Source organism: Acomys minous (genome assembly GCF_964271855.1).
Source record: "Acomys minous genome assembly, chromosome: 17".
Lineage (NCBI taxonomy): Eukaryota > Metazoa > Chordata > Mammalia > Rodentia > Muridae > Acomys > Acomys minous.
In genome coordinates, this window is record NC_140500.1 from 1179170 (window position 1) to 1198290 (window position 19121).

General features: G+C 47.2%; 1 protein-coding gene across 3 annotated transcripts in view; it reads left to right on the forward strand.

Annotated features, from left to right (window-relative positions):
- Positions 1 to 19121, forward strand: part of DENND5B (DENN domain containing 5B) — a 138384-nt gene that overhangs the window by 105547 nt on the left and 13716 nt on the right. For all 3 annotated transcript variants that reach the window (XM_084764852.1, XM_084764851.1, XM_084764853.1), the window contains 6 exons: positions 592 to 673; positions 4079 to 4207; positions 5119 to 5240; positions 9503 to 9648; positions 13119 to 13237; positions 15060 to 15247. In XM_084764852.1, coding sequence (XP_084620978.1) covers positions 592 to 673; positions 4079 to 4207; positions 5119 to 5240; positions 9503 to 9648; positions 13119 to 13237; positions 15060 to 15247 — 786 coding nt within the window. The remainder of the gene's footprint in view (positions 1 to 591; positions 674 to 4078; positions 4208 to 5118; positions 5241 to 9502; positions 9649 to 13118; positions 13238 to 15059; positions 15248 to 19121) is intronic.

Genomic DNA, 19121 nt, shown 5'->3' on the forward strand with positions numbered 1-19121 from the left:
AAAAAACTAAAAATTGGGGAGGACATCTTATTGGGACTCTAGATGAGAGAAGCATGGGAGAATGGAGAAATGGAAGGATCCAGAGGGTCCTAGAATCCTACAAGAACATTATGATGAGCGGATCTGGGCCCAGGGGTCCTGCTCAAATTATGGCACCAGCCAAGGACAATAAGTGCAGTAATAAGCTTCGAACCCCTACCCAGATCTAGCCAATGGACAGGGCATTCTCCACAGCTGAGTAGAGAGTGGGGACTGACTTTCACACGAACTCTGGTGCCCCATATTTGACCACGTCCCCTGGATGGGGAGGCCTGGTGGCACTCAGAGGAAGGATAGCAGGCTACCAAGAAGAGACTTTATATCCCATGAGCATATACAGGGGGGAGGTCCCCCTCAGTCACAGTCATAGGGGAGGGGAGTAAGGGGAAAATGGGAGGGAGGAAGGAATAGGTGGATACAAGGGATGGGATAACAATTGAGATGTAATATGAATAAATTAATAAAATATATTTAAAGAAAGAAAAAACTAAAAATTAAAGTATAAATTTTTACTGTTATGTCCTAATACTTCGCTAATACTTTTCTACATAGTTGCACTTGGACCAGAGAGAAGAAAATCTGACTCGGGAGTTATGTTACCAACGCTCAGGGTCTCTGTTATTCAAGACATGAGGTATTTGTTACACATGTTACAAATGGTGGTGACGGAAATGTAGCTTCCACTCACCCAGTGATAGCTGTTGTTTATATATTCTGAAGAAGGCCTTCTCATAATTTCAAATGTGGTTTTGTTGTTGCTTTATCTTGTATTAGTCTTTGACCTGCATTTACATATGTAAACCATAGGATGCCTGGCGCCCACAGAGTGCAGACAAGGGCCATGGATCTCCTGCATCCAGAGTTAGACTAAGATGGCTGTTAGCTTCCCTGTAGGCACTGAGAACCTAACCTGAGTCTTCTTCGAGAGCAGGTGCCTTTAGCCATGGAGCCATCTCTCCAGTCCCAATTTCAGTTATTTTACTATTGTACTGCTTTGTTTTGCTTTTTTTGATGTTAAATAAAAAGGAAAGATGCTGGGATTAGAGGTGTGTAGCACCACTGCCTGGCAAGGTATAGCTTTAAAATATATATATAAATACTAAAGCCAGAAGCAGTGGTGCACGCCTGTAATCCCAGCACTCAGGAGGCAAAGGCAGGTGGATCTCCTGGGTTCAAGGCCAGCCTGGTCTACAGAGCAAATTCCAGAACAGCTGCACAGAGAAGTCCTGTCTTGAAAAATCAAAACAAAAGCCCCAAAAAAAAAAAAAAAAAAAAAAGAATGAAAAAGGTAAGGTTGTTTTGTTTTTATATAAACATTTAGGCACACTATTTAGTCAACATTTGAGATATTAGAGTTTAAAATGCATATATGTAAAATATAAAGTAACTGTGACACTTATGACTTTTTGTGCCTTTCATGGCAGTATGTCTCTTTGATCCCAACACTTGGTGGCAGAAAGAGGTGGATTTCTGTAAGTTTGAGACCAGTCTGATCTACTTAAGTTTCAGGACAGCTAAGGCTAAATTAAAGAGACCCTGTCTCAAAACAAAAAAAACAGTATGTCCCCTCCCTCTCCCCCCCCCCCCTCTCTCTCTCTGGTTTTTGGGTTGTTTTTGGTTTTTCAAGACAGGGTTTCTCTGTGTAGCCTTGGCTGTCCTAGACTCACTTTGTAGACCAGGCTGGCCTCGAACTCAATAGCAATCTGCCTGCCTCTGCCTCCCTAGTGCTGGGATTAAAAGCGTGCACCACCACCACTGCCCAGGGCTTCTATGACTTCTCTTAAAGGTGCCCTTTATTAGTATAGTGTGTGTATGTGCTGTGATAGTCACACTAACAGGCTTTACTCAAGTTGGTTTTTACTATTTAACTGGTCTTCTTTTCTGATCTTCCCTTTCTCTGTTAGCACGAAAATTGTTTTAGAAAATAAATTTAGTCTACTGGATCCAGCAGTGACTTCTATATTGAATACTAACTTATACTCACATATAATATTCAGTTAATATTGCTCACACACTTGTCTAAGTCTTTCCTTCTCCAAGTTTAAAACTTATCAACACGCAGGGCGTGGTGGCGCATGCCTTTAACCCCAGCACTCAGGAGGCAGAAGCAAGTAGATCACTGTGAGTTCGAGGCCAGCCTGGTCTATAAAACTAGTTCGGGATACCCATAGTTACACAGAGAAACCCTGTCTCGAAAAATAAAAAAGGAAAAAAAGACTTAGCAACACATGGCTAGATGTGGTGGCACACACCTTTCATCTCAGCAAGTGGCTCTCCATGAGTTCCAGGCCGCATGCTCTACATCGCAAGTTCTAAGACGGCCAGGACTACAGAGACAGACCCTGTCTCAAAAATAAACAGACATTGGAGAAGTTGATGATCTACTAAACAATAAAGATGTCCACTAAAATAAATAAACAAGCAAGTAAATCAACACCGTACAGCGGCTTCTCTAGTGCTGTACAGAGCAACTACAGAGGTTACTTTGAATTAGAACTTGGGGCTGGAGAGATGGTTCAGTTGTTAAAAGCCTGTACTGTTGTTGGTTCCCAACATTCATGTCAGGGCAGCTGACTGTGTCTGTGCCTCCAGCTCCAGGTCATCGAACACTGTCTTCTGCACTCTGTGAATGCCTGCACTCATGTGCACATATGTGACCTCCACCTCCAAACACACATATACAAATCTTTTAAAAACACTTGCTATCAGATTGTTTTAACTTTTTTAAAGTTTTTAAAATTTTATTTAAAGGCCAGAAGAGGGCACCAGATCTCATTATAGATGGCTGTGAGCTACCATGTGGTTGCTCGGAATTGAACTCAGGACCTTTGGAAGAAAAGACAGTGCTCTTAACCTCTGAGCCAGCTCTCTAGCCCCCTATTTTTATTTTCTTGATTATCCCAGAACTCCTAGAGATCTGCCTGCCTCTGCCTCCTGAATGCTAGAGATGCAGGCATGTGCCACCATGCCTGGTGTAATGCCATTTCTTATGTGCAAATATCTGAAAATTTAACTTGCCCTCACACTGTGATGCACACCTTTAATCTCAATACCCACAAGGCAGAGACAGATAGATGTCTGCATTAGAAGCCAGCCTGATCTACAATGAGATTCCAGGCCAGGAAGGCTATACAGAGAAATTCTTTCTCAAAACAAAACAAAGCAAAACAAACAAATAAAAATAGGTGTTAAGCCGGGCGTGGTGGCGCACGCCTTTAATCCCAGCACTCGGGAGGCAGAGGCAGGTGGATCACTGTAAGTTCAAGGCCAGCCTGGTCTACAAAGTGAGTCCAAGATGGCCAAGGCTACACAGAGAAACCCTCTCTCAAAAAAAAAAAAAATAGGTGTTACCCAGCCCAGAAAGGTGATGTATGCCTTTAATCCCAGCTCTTGGGAGGCTGAGGCAAATGGATCTATGAGTTTGAGGCCAGCCTGGTCTACATGATGAGTTCCAGGCCAGCCAGGACTATATAGCGAGACTCTGTCTCAAATAAAACAATAAAAATATGTATTACCCATTTCTTCATCTAAATATAAAAGAACTTTTCTGGGCCCGGTGCTAATACTTTTTAGTTCTTTTATATCTAAAAGTTAACCTCAAAACTCTCTCCTACCCTTTTATGACTGAGGCTACAGAGCAAATTAAGCACATCCTTGCTAACTGCAGTAGTTACCAGATTTTTTTACTTGTGAAACATGAATCTATCTAGATGGCATGGTTGCTCTCCTAGACTACTGTAAAGATGCTATGGTTCTGAATGTGACTTTCTTTAAGGGTAACTTAGAAATGGAGAAGTGTTAAAGCTGTGCAGTTATTTTGCATCTCTCCCCTGTCACCATGCCCGGCGACTGCTTGTCACCCATGCAGCCCTAGGACCTAAGGCAAGCGGGACCGGTGTCCTGGTGAGCTTTCAGTTTGACTGTGATTTATCTGAAGTGGATCCATTGTTTTAAGAAAAACAGCATTCCATATAGGTTGTCTCCAAACGAGATGCATTTAAATGCAAGGAAAATGCCCCTTGTTGGTGCTGTCATTTAGGCACGTTCAGAACATGAGTGAGATCAGGACGGATGTTGGACGAGCTCGCGCGTGGATACGGCTGTCTCTGGAGAAGAAGCTGCTGTCTCAGCACCTCAAGCAGCTGCTCTCCAACCAGCCGCTGACCAAGTAAGGCTCCGCCTTGCAGCACGCTTGTTTCTTGTTTCTGCAGCTTGTGCATCCTGTTGTCTCCTCGCCCCCACTTATGTCCCCCCCCCCATGTGTGTCTCAGGGGGTTAACTAAGGTTGTGAGAGTTGGCAGCAAATGCCTTTACCCACTGAATCAACTCACTGCTTCAGAGGGTAGTAATTCCTAATCACTATTTTTAAGAATGAAATCTTGAGGAGCTGGGTGGTGGTGGCGCACGCCTTTAATCCCAGCACTCGTGAGGCAGAGGCAGGCGGATTGCTGTGAGTTCAAAGCCAGCCTGGTCTACAAAGCGAGTCCAGGACAGCCAAGGCTACACAGAGAGACCCTGTCTAGAGGGGGGAAAAAAAGGATGAAATCATGGGGTTGAGGATTCAGCTTAGTAGAGTGCTTACCTAGCAAACATCCTCAGCTCCAGACCAAAAAAAAAAAAAAAAAAAAAAAAAAGAGGGGCCTGGAGAGGTGGCTCAGCGGTTAAGAGCACTCACTGTCTGCTCTTCCTGAGGTCTTGATTTTAACTGCCAGCAACCACATGGTGGCTCACAGCCATCTGTTGTGAGATCTGGTGTCCTCTTCTGGTGTGCAGGCATACGTGCAGGCAGAATACTGTATGTGTAGTAAATAAATCTTTCAAACAAAAATTTTTTTAAAAAGAAAAAAAAATGGGGGCTGGAGAGATGGCTCAGTGGTTAAGAGCACTGCCTGCTCTTCCAAAGGACCTGGGTTCAATTCCCAGCACCCACATGGCAGCTCACAACTGTCTGTAACTCCAAGATCTGACACCCCTACACCCATGCATATAAATTAAAATTAAATAAAATATTTTTTAAAAAAAGAAAGAAAAAAATGAAAATTGTAACTCCTATTTTGTGCTTATGTTAACCTTTTTCAGGAAGCTTTATAAACGCTATGCTTTCCTACGCTGTGAAGAGGAAAGAGAGCAGTTTCTTTACCATCTGCTTTCCCTCAATGCTGTGGACTATTTCTGCTTTACCAGTGTGTTCACCACCATCAGTAAGTCTGGAGACTTGACTTTTAAGGAAGGGAACAGTTTCTAGGTGAGCAGGCACGGTGGCTGAAACAGGAGAACTGCCTGGTCAAGACCATGAGTGTGGGCTCTATAGCCTGACCCTTTCTCAACAAAACTGGCTGAGGGGTGGGGACACTGGAGACCCTCAGTCTCCATTTAGGAATGTAGGAGACTCCCTAGTGTTAGAGGTGCTGCTGAGCACCGCCCGCCCTCAGCTGCCAGCCTATACAAGAGCCTCACTACAGTTTACCCTACACTGACACTTCCTGCCAGGACCAGCTTGCATCCTGATGGAAGGACCGTCCCACAGCTACTGTGTCAGTGAAGGCTTTGTTGAGACTTAGCAAACTCAACATTTTGCCTACCAGTCTTGATTTCCTCCTCCCAGACTGATGCCAGGAACAAGTACCGTGTGTATTCATTTCTGGCTCAGCATCTCCTTTCCAGAAAACCTGGTCTGTGGTAGAAATGTTACTTAAGACAAATGTGAAATAAGGAGCTGCAGTCAATGGTTTAGAAGAAAACAGCATAATCTGTCCAAGTCTCAGTAAACATCCTTGCCATTTCACTGGCAAAACTCTGAAGGCTCTGATCTGGTCTCTGGGAGAGACAGATAAGGAGAAAGGGAGTTCTGCGTTGGGCTAATATCCCCTTATGAGTGAGTACGTACCATGCGTGTCTTTCTGGGTCTGGGTTACCTCACTCAGGATGATCTTTTCTAGTTCCTTCCATTTGCCTGCAAATCTCATGATTTCCTTGTTTTTAATAGCTGACTAGTATTCCATAGTGTAAATGTACCACAGTTTCTTTATCTATTCTTTAGTTGAGAGACATTTAAGCTGTTTCCAGATTCTGGCTATTACGAATGAAGCTGCTATGAACATAGTTCAGCAAGTGTCCTTGTTGTGTGATCAATCATCTTTCAGGTATATGCCCAGGAATTGTATGGCTAGGTCTTGAGGTAGAACCATTACCAGTTTTCTGAGAAAGCACCAGATTGATTTCCAAAGTGGTTGTACAAGTTTGCACCCCCAGCCGCAATGGAGGAGTGTTCCCCTTTGTCCACATCCTGGCCAGCATGTGTTTTTTATTGAATTTTTGATCTTAGCCATTATGATAGGTATAAGATGGAATCTCTGAGTCATTTTGATTTGCATTTCCCTGATGACTAGGGATGTTGAGCAATTCTTTATGTGTTTCTCAGCCATTTGATGTTGCTCTGTTGATATTTCTCTGTTTAGCTGTGTACCCCATTTTTTAATTGGATAATTTGGTTTGTTGTTGTTTAATTTCTTGAGTTCTCTATATATTTTGCATATTTGCCCTTTATCAGATGTAGGGCTGGTGAAGATCTTTTCCCAATCTGTAGGCTGTCAGTTTTGTTCTGAGAGACGCCACCCAGTGGGGGATTGGAACAGATGTAGCCAGACTCTGGGCAGAGCGCTGAGGGCTGTATGGAAGAGTGGGGGATGGAAGGACCTGAGGGGTTAGGAGCCCCACAGGGAGACCATCAAGGCAGGTGGATCTGGACCCAGGGAGTCCTGCACAGACTGATGTATCCACCAAGGAGAGTGCATGCAGTGAACCTAGATCCCCTGCTCAGATGCAGCCATTGGACAGTTTATTAGCCTCAGTTTGTGCCTCTGATATGAACTCTGGTGCCCCTTCCCCCCCCCCCCCCGATTTGATCACCTCCCCTTGGTGGGGAGGCTCTGCAGGCACACAGAGGACGGGGGGTGGGGGGGTGAGCTGTCCTGAGGAGACCTGACAGGCTGTGGTCAGGTGGGGGGGGGGGCCCTTCACTCCCCACCCTCTGTCAGAGTTCTAGAGGAGGGGACAGGGCAGAAGAGGGAGGGAGGGTGGGAACAAGCAGATAAGATCCAGGAGGTAACAATCAGGATGTAGTATGAATAAATTATAATAAATTTTAAAAAAGAGAAGGGAAGTTGGTATAGTAGGACCCACTTAAAAGGCTAATAAGTAATAACGTGGTACTACATGTGTAAGGATCTAAGTTGTCAGAGGGAAAACTAGAACTCGCTTGCAGTGCATTTGCTTACACTGTATGAGGCAATGGGGTCAATCCCCAGCCCTGTTTAAAAAAAGAAAAAAGAAAAGTCTAAAGACTGGACATGAAGCTCTTATAATCCCTGCCAAGGCAAGATCAAAAGGTCAAGGCCAGCCTGGGAGACACAGAAAGCTATATCTTGAAAGAAAGAGCGGTCCAGCAAGATAGCAGCTCAGCGCCCCAGAGCCTGACAGCCCGAGTCAGCTCCCACGGCAGGAGGAGAACCAGTTCCCACAAGGTGTCCCCTAAGCTCTACACACGTGCCAAGGCACATGTGCATCGTGCGCGCGCGCATGCATGTATATGCACACACACACACAAATGAATGGTTTTTAAAGGGTTTAAAAGAAAAAAAAGGTCACTCAAGATGGCTAAAACACGGTTGTCCTCCGCTGTTTTCAAGGCCAGCATGGGATATGTGAGCAAGTCTTGCAACAACATAAACTCACAACACTCAGCAGAAAAAGGCACTTTGCACACAGTCCCATTGACCGAGTCCCTTCCCTATGACCCATGGAACTGGAAAGAAAGCATCTCCCTGCCCTACACAAGAGCTGTGGCGTAGGTACCTGCCACGTGTGGTTGTAAGTGCGATGCCTAAGAGCCTAAGGTGTTCTTGTATCTGAGAAACTTTCCGTTTGGGGCACTGGAATATAAAGAAATATTGTGGTCCTAGTTCTTCTCTGCTGTTGTGATAAATTTTATGACCAAAAGCAAACTCGGGGAGGAGAGAGTTTATCCCAGCTTAGAGGCGCTGTCGGGGCTAGAAATTCAGGCACGTTCAGCTTTTGAAGCAGAAACCTGGGAGGAATGTGAGCCGCTCGTCCACCACAAGGTGAGCACCTGGTTAGCTTAACTGGCAACTCACAGCGCCTAAGAATTACCCACACATCCTGTTAGCCTGCAGCAGTGTCTGTGCCGGATTTTCTTTTTCTTTTTTTTTTTTTTTTTTCCTTGATTGTTAATTGGCATAACAGCCACTGCTGGCGGCACCATCCCCTGCACAGATGGCGCTGGGCTATATAAGGAAGCCAGCCGGTGAGTGAGCCAAACCTGCCGCAGTCTTACACGGTCTGTGCTGTAAATTCCTAGTTTTTGCTGCAGTCACGTTTGAGCCAAGGTCCGTGGGAGGAGGGTGACATCTAGTGGTGAGCCTTTGGAAAAGCGGTTTAGTCTCTGCGGTCAGGCTCTCCAGATCCCTCCTGCTGTGATTACCTCAGTGACCTAACCCTAGCGTTCTGCAGGGGTGCTCTCTCCTCCCGCCACGTGGCTCTAAGGCTTGAACTCCGACCCTCAGGCTCGGCAGCCTTTAACTACGGAGCCACTCACCTCGCCTTCATGAGCACATCTAAAAAATTGGCTGGACAGTGAAGGGGATGGCACACACCTTTAATTTTAGCACTTGGGAGGTACAGGCAGGCAGATCTCTGTGAGTTCAAGACCAGCCTGGTCTACAGAGAAAGTTCAGGACAGCCAGGGCTACACAGAGAAACCCTGTATTGAAAAAACAAAATATGATCATTAGAAAAAGCCATGGCAAGCCAGGCAGTGGTGGCATTTGCCTATAATCCCAGCACTCGGGAGGCAGAGGCAGGTGGATCGATGTGAGTTTGAGGCCAACCTAGTCTACAAAGTGAGTCCAGGACAGCCAAAGCTAACACAGAGAAAGCCTGTCTCAAGAAGAAAAAAAGGGGGGGGGCTGGAGAGATGGCTCAGAAGGGTAATAAGAGCACTGCCTGCTCTTCTAAAGGTCCTGAGTTCAATTCCCAGCAACCACATGGTGGCTCACAACCATCTACAAAGAGATCTGGTGCCCTCTTCTGGTATGTAGGTGTACATGCAGGCAAAACACTGTATACATAATAAATAAATAAATAAATCTTTAGAAAAAAGAAAACAAAAAAAGAAAAAGCCATGGCTCAGTGGCTAAGAACACTTATTCTTGCTGAGGAACTCGGTTCAGTTCCCAGAATGCATATAGTGACTCATAACCCCAGGTCCAGGGGATCTGACTGTCCTTTGACCTCTGAGGTCACTAGACACAGATGTGGTTTGCGTGCATACAGGCAAAACATTTATACACATAAAAATAAATAAATGTAAAAGCAAAATATATCTTAAAAGAATCTAGATCTGGACAATTGTGATTTTTAATTCACTTTTGTGTCTTTCTTTCAGTGATTCCGTATAGATCAGTAATCATTCCAATTAAAAAGCTGAGCAATGCGATCATCACCGCAAACCCGTGGGTGTGTGTCTCAGGAGAGCTGGGCGACACAGGAATAATGCAGATTCCGAAAACCCTGCTTGAGATGACGTTTGAGGTAGGTCAGCTACGCCTTGTCTAGTTCTGCAGAACAACTCTGGCTTAGCTTTTTCATTTTCTGTAAACAAATGAAGGAACGTGCAAATACGTAGGATCCTTTTGTTAATAGCACTGCGATTGTCTAAAGCATCTTACACGAGTTTGCTTTAAGTTTTCATTGTTGAGCTCTATTTTTCTACTTATAGTAAGTAGGCTTTACCAGATCCCATGGCTCCCAGTGCCTAACACAGAACATGGCAAACAAAACGTGTTAAATAAATGCTTTTCCTAAGGTGGTCCTTAGAACAGGAGAGCTGACAGCCGTGCTTATAGCTTTTGAAGCACATAGTGCCATCATAGAATGTTTTGTTTTGTTTTATTTTTCAAGACAGGGTTTCCTGTGTAGCCCTGGCTGTCCAGTCTACTTGCTCTGTAGAAAGTAGACCAGGCCAGGCTCGAACTCAGAGATGCGCCTGCTTTTACCTTCCGAGTGCTGGAATTGAAGACATGTGCCACCATGCCTGGCTCCTGTAAATACGCCTTTTTATATTTCAGTGTTTGGGTCTCATCTAGTAAAGTATTTCCATATGTTTGGACCTGATACACCGGAAGAAAGGCAGATACCCTCTTTCTATCTCAGTAGAGAAACAGTGCTAAGATGTTCTGTTCTCGTTCGTGTCCCTTGAGGTGTAGGTTAGCCATTTCCATGCGAAGCATACTGCCCCCATGGTCCACAGCACACTGCCCCCATGGTCCACAGCACACTGCCCCCATGGTCCACAGCACACTGCCCCCATGGTCCACAGCACACTGCCCCCATGGTCTACAGCACACTGCCCCCATGGTCCATAGCACACTGCCCTCATGGTCCACAGCATGTGTAAGTTCATGGCCTACTAGTTGTAGAACAAAAACTACATTTAAGTCTCATCTGGTCTCTCTCTCTCTCTGTGGCCTTCTCCCTCAGCTGGGTCATATGATGCCTTTCATTGACGTACAAAGAAGGCAAATGCATTTACAACTAGCAGCTGTAGCCATAGCCAGGTGTGGTGTGCATGCCTCTAATCCAGCACTCGGGAGGCAGAGGCAGCAGAATCTCACAGAGTGATTCCAGGACAGCCAGGGCTACACGCAGAGAAACTCTGTCTGGAAAACAAAAAGAATTTGCAGCTGTGATAGTTCAAATCCAGTATACAGTAAGTCTGTGGTCCTTCATTATCAGATTTGTTTAAGTCAAATTTTAATTAGCAGGCTGGGCATGGTGGCGCACGCCTTTAATCCCAGCACTCAGGAGGCACAGCCAGGTGAATCTCTGTGAGTTCGAGGCCAGCCTGGTCTACCAAGTGAGTCTAGGACCGCCAAGGCTATACAGAGAAACCCTGTCTCAAAGTAATTAGTTAGCATCCATTTTTTTCAATTCAATTCATGTTACCATTGCTTTATATTGTACTTACTCACAAAGGGCCAGCAAGGACATTGATAACTATAGTTTATTCATAATTTCACTTCCTGCAGTTTTTGGTACCTGTTAATTGTGGTCCAAAAATATTAAGTAGAATTTTCAAAAAAAGAAAAAGAAACAAGAAAAGAAAGAAAGAAATCCATAGAAGCTGAGCATGGTAGTGTATTCCTATAACCTTGGCACTTGGAAAGCAGACACAGGAAGGCCAGAAGTCCAAGGCCAGCCTGGGTTATATGAGTTTAAGTCTCAAAAAAAAATAAAAATAAAAATAAAAATAAAAATAAAAAAAGTAAAAAGTAAAAACCAGACCTGACGGAACATGCCTGTAATCCCAGCATTCAGGAAATAGAAGCAGAGTTGCTGCAAGTTCAAAGCCACCCTGAGCTACAAAATGAAACTGTCTCAAAACCAAACAAAAAATAAAATAAAATTTTGAAGATGGGAACCTTTTACACATTCTTGTTTTTTGTTATACAAAGAGCCAAACCCAGGGTCTTACACGTGACCAGCAAGCACTCACCACTGAGTGACACTTCAGTCCACAGTCTATATACGCTGTGACTGTGCACCATTGTGAACAGCACAATGAAATCTGTGCTGTCCTATATCAGCCGGGAGTTGTCTTTATCTAGCAATCTATGCTGTGTGTGCTGCCGTCTTGTTAGTTACTTAGGAAGCCTTTAGATTATCAGATTAACTGTTTCGGTGTGGCGATTTGCTTGTGTATATGTAACCTTTATTTTTCTTACTAGTGACCCCACAGCACAAGAGAAGTGTTGCAGAGGGTCCATGGCAAAACTCTGATATGTGTGGCAACATTGCAAAGCATATAGGGAAAATGCAGACTATGTAGGTTTGGTATTAGGGAAGTGGCTCATACACGTACTGGGAGTCTTAGAACATTTGGCACTGGAGACATGTCTCACAGCTTAAGAGCACTGGCTGTTCTTCCAGAGATGCTGAGTTCCATTCCTACCACCACATGGCGGCTCACTACCATCTCTAATGAGATCTGCTGCATACATGCAGGCACTGTATACGTAATAAATAAAATAAATAAATAAAAAGAATATATCCCTTGTAGATATATTCTACAAAGGGGGGGGGGGGTTGGTATTCTCTGTGTAGCCTTGGCTGTCCTGGACTCACTCTGTAGACCAGCCTGGCCTCAAACTCACAGAGATCCGCCTGCCTCTGCCTCCTGCGTGCTGGGATCACAGGAGTGCACCACCGCCCCCAGCCAGATAAGATGATCTTTACAAATAGCATTTTAAACTTCTCTAGTGGTTCAGGACCTTGAACATGCTAGACAAGCACTCTGCCGCTGAGCTGTGCCCCTAGTCGCTTGTTAAAAATATAAAAGCAGCTGAGCTCAGTGGCGCATGTTTGTGATCCCAGTGCTTGGGAGGCGGTTAGTGTTGTTGGTTTTTTTTTTTTTTTTAAGATGTATTTATTATTTATACAGTATTCTGCCCAAATGTGTGCCTGCACCCCAGAACACATTGTAGAAGGTTATGGCCCACCATGTGGTTGCTGGGAATTGAACTCAGGACCTTTGGAAGAGCAGACAGTGCTCTTAACCTCTAAGCCATCTCTCCAGCCCTTGTTTTGTTGTTGTTGTTGTTGTTTTTAATCTGCTATTTGCTGTAAGTCAATCTAAATAAGGAGCTTTTGTACTTACTGAGATCCTTTTCACCCCTTAATTAAGGCACAAGTCACTCTCAGTGGTTCTGATTCTGGATCCCCAAACAGAAGCAAATGCTCGTCCTGCAGCATTCTTCTGATACTTGTTTGCATCTCTATCGAGTGCAGAACCTCACTCACTGCTCCTCACTCACTCATCAGTGTCTGTCTCCTGTCTCACTGTAGGACGGTTCCCTGAGAGCAAAGTGCGTGGGCTTGTCAGTGCTGTCAGGCTTAGCGTCTGTGTGGGCTGGGTCTCTAAGCATTGCATGGAGCCAGGGTCTACTGCTAAAGCTGAAAGGGAGTAGAAAACAAGTGAGTAAGCTGTGGTCCTGTCTCTGCAGTGCCAGAACCTGGGGAAGCTCACTACAGTTCAAATTGGCCACGATAACTCTGGACTGTTGGCCAAATGGCTGGTGGACTGTGTCATGGTCAGAAATGAGATCACAGGACACACATACAGGTGAGTGAGCGGACGCAGGAGCAGGATGCTTTCTTTCAACGCTCTTTAGATAACGAAACTTTGAAAATTATCTTCCTGAAGCTTCTGCCCACTGCCTCCTGAGTGTGTGTGTGTGTGTGTGTGTGTGTGTGTGTGTGTGTGTGTCTGTCTGTCTGTCTGTCTGTCTGTCTGTGTGTCTGTGTTATTTTGTTCTATAAATAGAACACAAAATTGGTCTGGTACACGTTAAATCCTAGCACTCAGAAGGCAGAGAGAGGCAGATCTCTGTGAGTTTGAGGCCAGCCTGGTCTACAAAACACGTCTAGAACAGCCAGGGCCACACAGAATGGTGGTGGCGGTGGCAGCAGCAAAAATTCTTTTTAAACAAACAGATTGAGGTTGGAGAAATGGCTCAGCAGTTAAGAGCACTTGCTGTTCTTCCAGGTGACCCAAGTTCAAGTCTCAGCATCCACTTCATGCAGCTCACAACTGCCTGTAACTTCAGCTCCAGGGGATCCAGTGCCTCCTACTGGCCTCCCTGTGTACTCACATGTGTCTGCATGCTTGTACACACAAGCGTACACACACAAATACACACACAAATGTACACATGTACAGACATATACACCACATGAATAAGAAAAAATATTTAATCTTTGGTAGAAGCATCTTGTGGATGCTGGAGAAATGGCTGGGTGGTTGAGCTAACTGGATGCTTTCAGTTCCAAGCACCCACATAGCAGGTCACAATTGACTAACTCTAGTTCAGAGATGCAGTGCGCTCTTCTGGTCTCTGCAAGCACAGTCACACACATGGCACACAGACATGCATGCAGACAAACACTCATATACATAAAATAATATTTTTTTTTAGTTTAAGAATATGTCTAGGTAGCTGAGCGTGGTAGCACATGCCTTTAATCCCAGAATTTGGGAGGCCAATGCAGATGGATCTTTGTGAGTTTGAAGTCAGCCTGAACTACAAAATGAGGCCAAGACAGCCAGGGCTGTGTTTTGTAAAACCAAAAAGAAAAAAACAAAACAAAAATGTAGCATTGGCTTAATGTTCTTGTGGACTGTGCACAGGTTACCCTGCTCATCAAATGCTGGCTTCTCCTCCCCACTATCTGGTTTCAATCCTGGACGTTGCATTGTGATGTTTATTCTAAGTATCTCCTGTCTCAAGTTTGTGCAAACATGTCACCATTTGTTCTCTGTATTGCCAATAAAAACCAACTAGCCAATGCTGAGCACTACAGAGAATAGGGTGGGGCATCCTGGTCCAGTGAGGGGAGGGGAAAGAACAAGGACAGGAGGGAGGCGCATGGAGACACCAGGAGGAATGAGCCGGACCTAGGAGATGAGTGAAAAGCAAATGTAATGTGGGAAAATGAATGGGAGGACACTACACTAGCCTGGAGTAATTATTGCACATCACTGTGCTCTAGACTAATGAAATAGATCCTAGTCTCTCTATGCAGTTGTTTGGGTATAAAGCTGGTTAAGGAGTAGCCACAGGTTTATTAAAATAATAATTCAATATTAAATATTAGTAACCATTCAACAGTGTAGCTTCATAGGCTACATTGGTAAGTTACCAAAGGGTAAGTTCACAGCAGCAACAGAGTTGTTTCAAAAGATTTTTTTTTTTTTTAATTTTTGTTTTTGGGTTTTTCAAGACAAGGGTTTCTCTGTGTAACCTTGGGTGTCCTGAACTCACTTTGTAGACCAGGCTGGCCCTGAACTCACAGCAATCGGCCTGCCTCTGCCTCCCAAGTGCTGGAATTAAAGGCGTGTGCCACCACGCCTGGCCTCCAAAGATTTTCTTTTCCCACCTTACTAGATTCCCGTGTGGGCGGTGGCTGGGGAAGGGCATTGATGACGGCAGCCTGGAAAGGATTCTCATTGGAGAATTGATGACATCCACTTCAGATGAAGACCTGGGAAAGCAGTGTCGGACTCCACCGCAGCAGAGATCTCCCACGACCACCAGGAGGCTGAGCATCACGTCGCTGACAGGAAGGGCTGCCAGTGAGTGGGCTCTGCTGTGCTTGGGTCGCACAGGCTCTGGCTTGAGGGCTGGGAGCTGTAGAGGCAGGTGGAGGCAGAACTCACTGCCTGGGTAAGCCTCGGCAAATGAGTGGGCACCAGGTTCAGTGAGAGACCCTGTCTCAAAAACTAAGATGGACGGAGACTGGAGAGATGGCTCACAAGGGAAGGGCACACATTGCTCTTCAGAGAACCTGGCTCCATTCCTACCACCTGCATGAGGCAGCTCGAAAGGCCTGGAACTGCAGCCTAGAGGGATAGCACTGAGCCTGCGCAGGCGAAATACTCTCAAATGTACACACCTGACCCAACTGCATACACACGTAACAGAAGTAATTAAAATAAATTTTAAAAGGAAGATTCTATGGGTTGTTTTGAGGAAAAACATAAGAATGAAAGGTACTGGGGCTGGAGAGATGGCTCAGAGGTTAAGGGTACTGACTGCTTCTCCAGAGGTCCTGAGTTCAATTCCCAGCAACCACATGGTGGCTCACAACCATCTGCAATGTGATCTGCTGCCCTCTTCTGGCCTGGATGAGTATGTGCAGCCAGAGCACTGTATACATAACAATAAATAAATAATTTAAAAAAAAAAAAAGAATGAAAGGTACACAGGGCAAGGGGAGGAGGTGCTCTCCATTGAGAAGATGGCTCCTGGGTGACGGACTCGCTTCGCAAGCCTTTCTCAGAAACTAAGATGGAGACTGTAGGTGAGGAGCCCAGGGCCTTATGGAGACTGTAGGTGAGGAGCCCAGGGCCTTATGGAGACTGTAGATGAGGTGCCCAGGACCTTATGGAGACTGTAGGTGAGGTGCCCAGGGCCTTATGGAGACTGTAGCTGAGGAGCCCAGGGCCGTATGGAGACTGTAGGTGAGGAGCCCAGGGCCTTATGGAGACTGTAGATGAGGTGCTCAGGACCTTATGGAGACTGTAGGTGAGGTGCCCAGGACCTTATGGAGACTGTAGGTGAGGAGCCCAGGGCCGTATGGAGACTGTAGGTGAGGTGCCCAGGGCCTTATGGAGACTGTAGATGAGGTGCTCAGGACCTTATGGAGACTGTAGGTGAGGTGCCCAGGGCCTTATGGAGACTGTAGCTGAGGAGCCCAGGGCCGTATGGAGACTGTAGGTGAGGTGCCCAGGGCCTTATGGAGACTGTAGCTGAGGAGCCCAGGACCCTATGGAGACTGTAGGTGAGGGGCCCAGGGCCTTCTGGAGACTGTAGGTGAGGAGCCCAGGGCCTTATGGAGACTGTAAGTGAGGAGCCCAGGGCCTTATGGAGACTGTAGGTGAGGTGCCCAGGACCTTATGGAGACTGTAGGTGAGGAGCCCAATACCTTATGGAGACTGTAGGTGAGGTGCCCAGGACCTTATGGAGACTGTAGGTGAGGTGCCCAGGACCTTATGGAGACTGTAGGTGAGGAGCCCAGGACCTTATGGAGACTGTAGGTGAGGAGCCCAGGGCCTTATGGAGACTGTAAGTGAGGAGCCCAGGGCCGTCTCCTAGAGACTGTAGGTGAGGTGCCTGGGACCTTATGGAGACTGTAGATGAGGAGCCCAGGGCCTTATGGAGACTGTAGGTGAGGTGCCCAGGGCCTTATGGAGACTGTAGGTGAGGTGCTCAGGACCTTATGGAGACTGTAGGTGAGGAGCTCAGGACCTTATGGAGACTGTAGGTGAGGTGCCCAGGGCCTTATGGAGACTGTAGATGAGGTGCTCAGGACCTTATGGAGACTGTAGGTGAGGAGCCCAGGGCCTTATGGAGACTGTAGGTGAGGTGCCCAGGGCCTTATGGAGACTGTAGATGAGGTGCTCAGGACCTTATGGAGACTGTAGGTGAGGAGCTCAGGACCTTATGGAGACTGTAGGTGAGGAGCCCAGGGCCCTATGGAGACTGTAGGTGAGGTGCCCAGGGCCTTATGGAGACTGTAGCTGAGGAGCCCAGGGCCGTATGGAGACTGTAGGTGAGGTGCCCAGGGCCTTATGGAGACTGTAGGTGAGGAGCCCAGGGCCTTCTGGAGACTGTAGGTGAGGAGCCCAGGGCCTTCTGGAGACTGTAGGTGAGGAGCCCAGGGCCTTCTGGAGACTGTAGGTGAGGAGCCCAGGGCCTTCTGGAGACTGTAGGTGAGGAGCCCAGGACCTTATGGAGACTGTAGGTGAGGAGCCCAGGGCCTTCTGGAGACTGTAAGTGAGGAACCCAGGGCCTTATGGAGACTGTAGGTGAGGAACCCAGGGCCTTATGGAGACTGTAGGTGAGGTGCCCAGGACCTTATGGAGACTGTAGGTGAGGAGCCCAGGACCTTATGGAGACTGTAGGTGAGGAGCCCAGGACCTTATGGAGACTGTAGGTGAGGTGCCCAGGGCCTTATGGAGACTGTAGGGGAGGAGCCCAGGACCTTATGGAGACTGTAGGTGAGGAGCCCAGGGCCTTATGGAGACTGTAGGTGAGGTGCCCAGGACGTTATGGAGACTGTAGGTGAGGAGCCCAGGACCTTATGGAGACTGTAGGTGAGGTGCCCAGGGCCTTATGGAGACTGTAGGGGAGGAGCCCAGAACCTTCTGGAGACTGTAGGTGAGGAGCCCAGGGCCTTATGGAGACTGTAGGTGAGGTGCCCAGGACGTTATGGAGACTGTAGGTGAGGAGCCCAGGGCCTTATGGAGACTGTAGGGGAGGAGCCCAGGACCTTCTGGAGACTGTAGGTGAGGAGCCCAGGGCCTTATGGAGACTGTAGGTGAGGTGCCCAGGGCCTTATGGAGACTGTAGGTGAGGAGCTCAGGGCCTTACGGAGACTGTAGGTGAGGTGCCCAGGACGTTATGGAGACTGTAGGTGAGGAGCCCAGGGCCTTATGGAGACTGTAGGTGAGGAGCCCAGGGCCTTATGGAGACTGTAGCTGAGGAGCCCAGGGCCGTATGGAGACTGTAGGTGAGGTGCCCAGGGCCTTATGGAGACTGTAGCTGAGGAGCCCAGGACCTTATGGAGACTGTAGGTGAGGAGCCCAGGGCCTTCTGGAGACTGTAGGTGAGGAGCCCAGGGCCTTATGGAGACTGTAAGTGAGGAGCCCAGGGCCTTATGGAGACTGTAGGTGAGGTGCCCAGGACCTTATGGAGACTGTAGGTGAGGAGCCCAATACCTTATGGAGACTGTAGGTGAGGTGCCCAGGACCTTATGGAGACTGTAGGTGAGGTGCCCAGGACCTTATGGAGACTGTAGGTGAGGAGCCCAGGACCTTATGGAGACTGTAGGTGAGGAGCCCAGGGCCTTATGGAGACTGTAAGTGAGGAGCCCAGGGCCGTCTCTTAGAGACTGTAGGTGAGGTGCCTGGGACCTTATGGAGACTGTAGATGAGGAGCCCAGGGCCTTATGGAGACTGTAGGTGAGGTGCCCAGGGCCTTATGGAGACTGTAGGTGAGGTGCTCAGGACCTTATGGAGACTGTAGGTGAGGAGCTCAGGACCTTATGGAGACTGTAGGTGAGGAGCCCAGGCCCTTATGGAGACTGTAGGTGAGGTGCCCAGGGCCTTATGGAGACTGTAGATGAGGTGCTCAGGACCTTATGGAGACTGTAGGTGAGGAGCCCAGGGCCCTATGGAGACTGTAGGTGAGGTGCCCAGGGCCTTATGGAGACTGTAGCTGAGGAGCCCAGGGCCGTATGGAGACTGTAGGTGAGGTGCCTAGGGCCTTATGGAGACTGTAGGTGAGGAGCCCAGGGCCTTCTGGAGACTGTAGGTGAGGAGCCCAGGGCCTTATGGAGACTGTAGGTGAGGAGCCCAGGGCCTTCTGGAGACTGTAGGTGAGGAGCCCAGGGCCTTCTGGAGACTGTAGGTGAGGAGCCCAGGGCCTTCTGGAGACTGTAGGTGA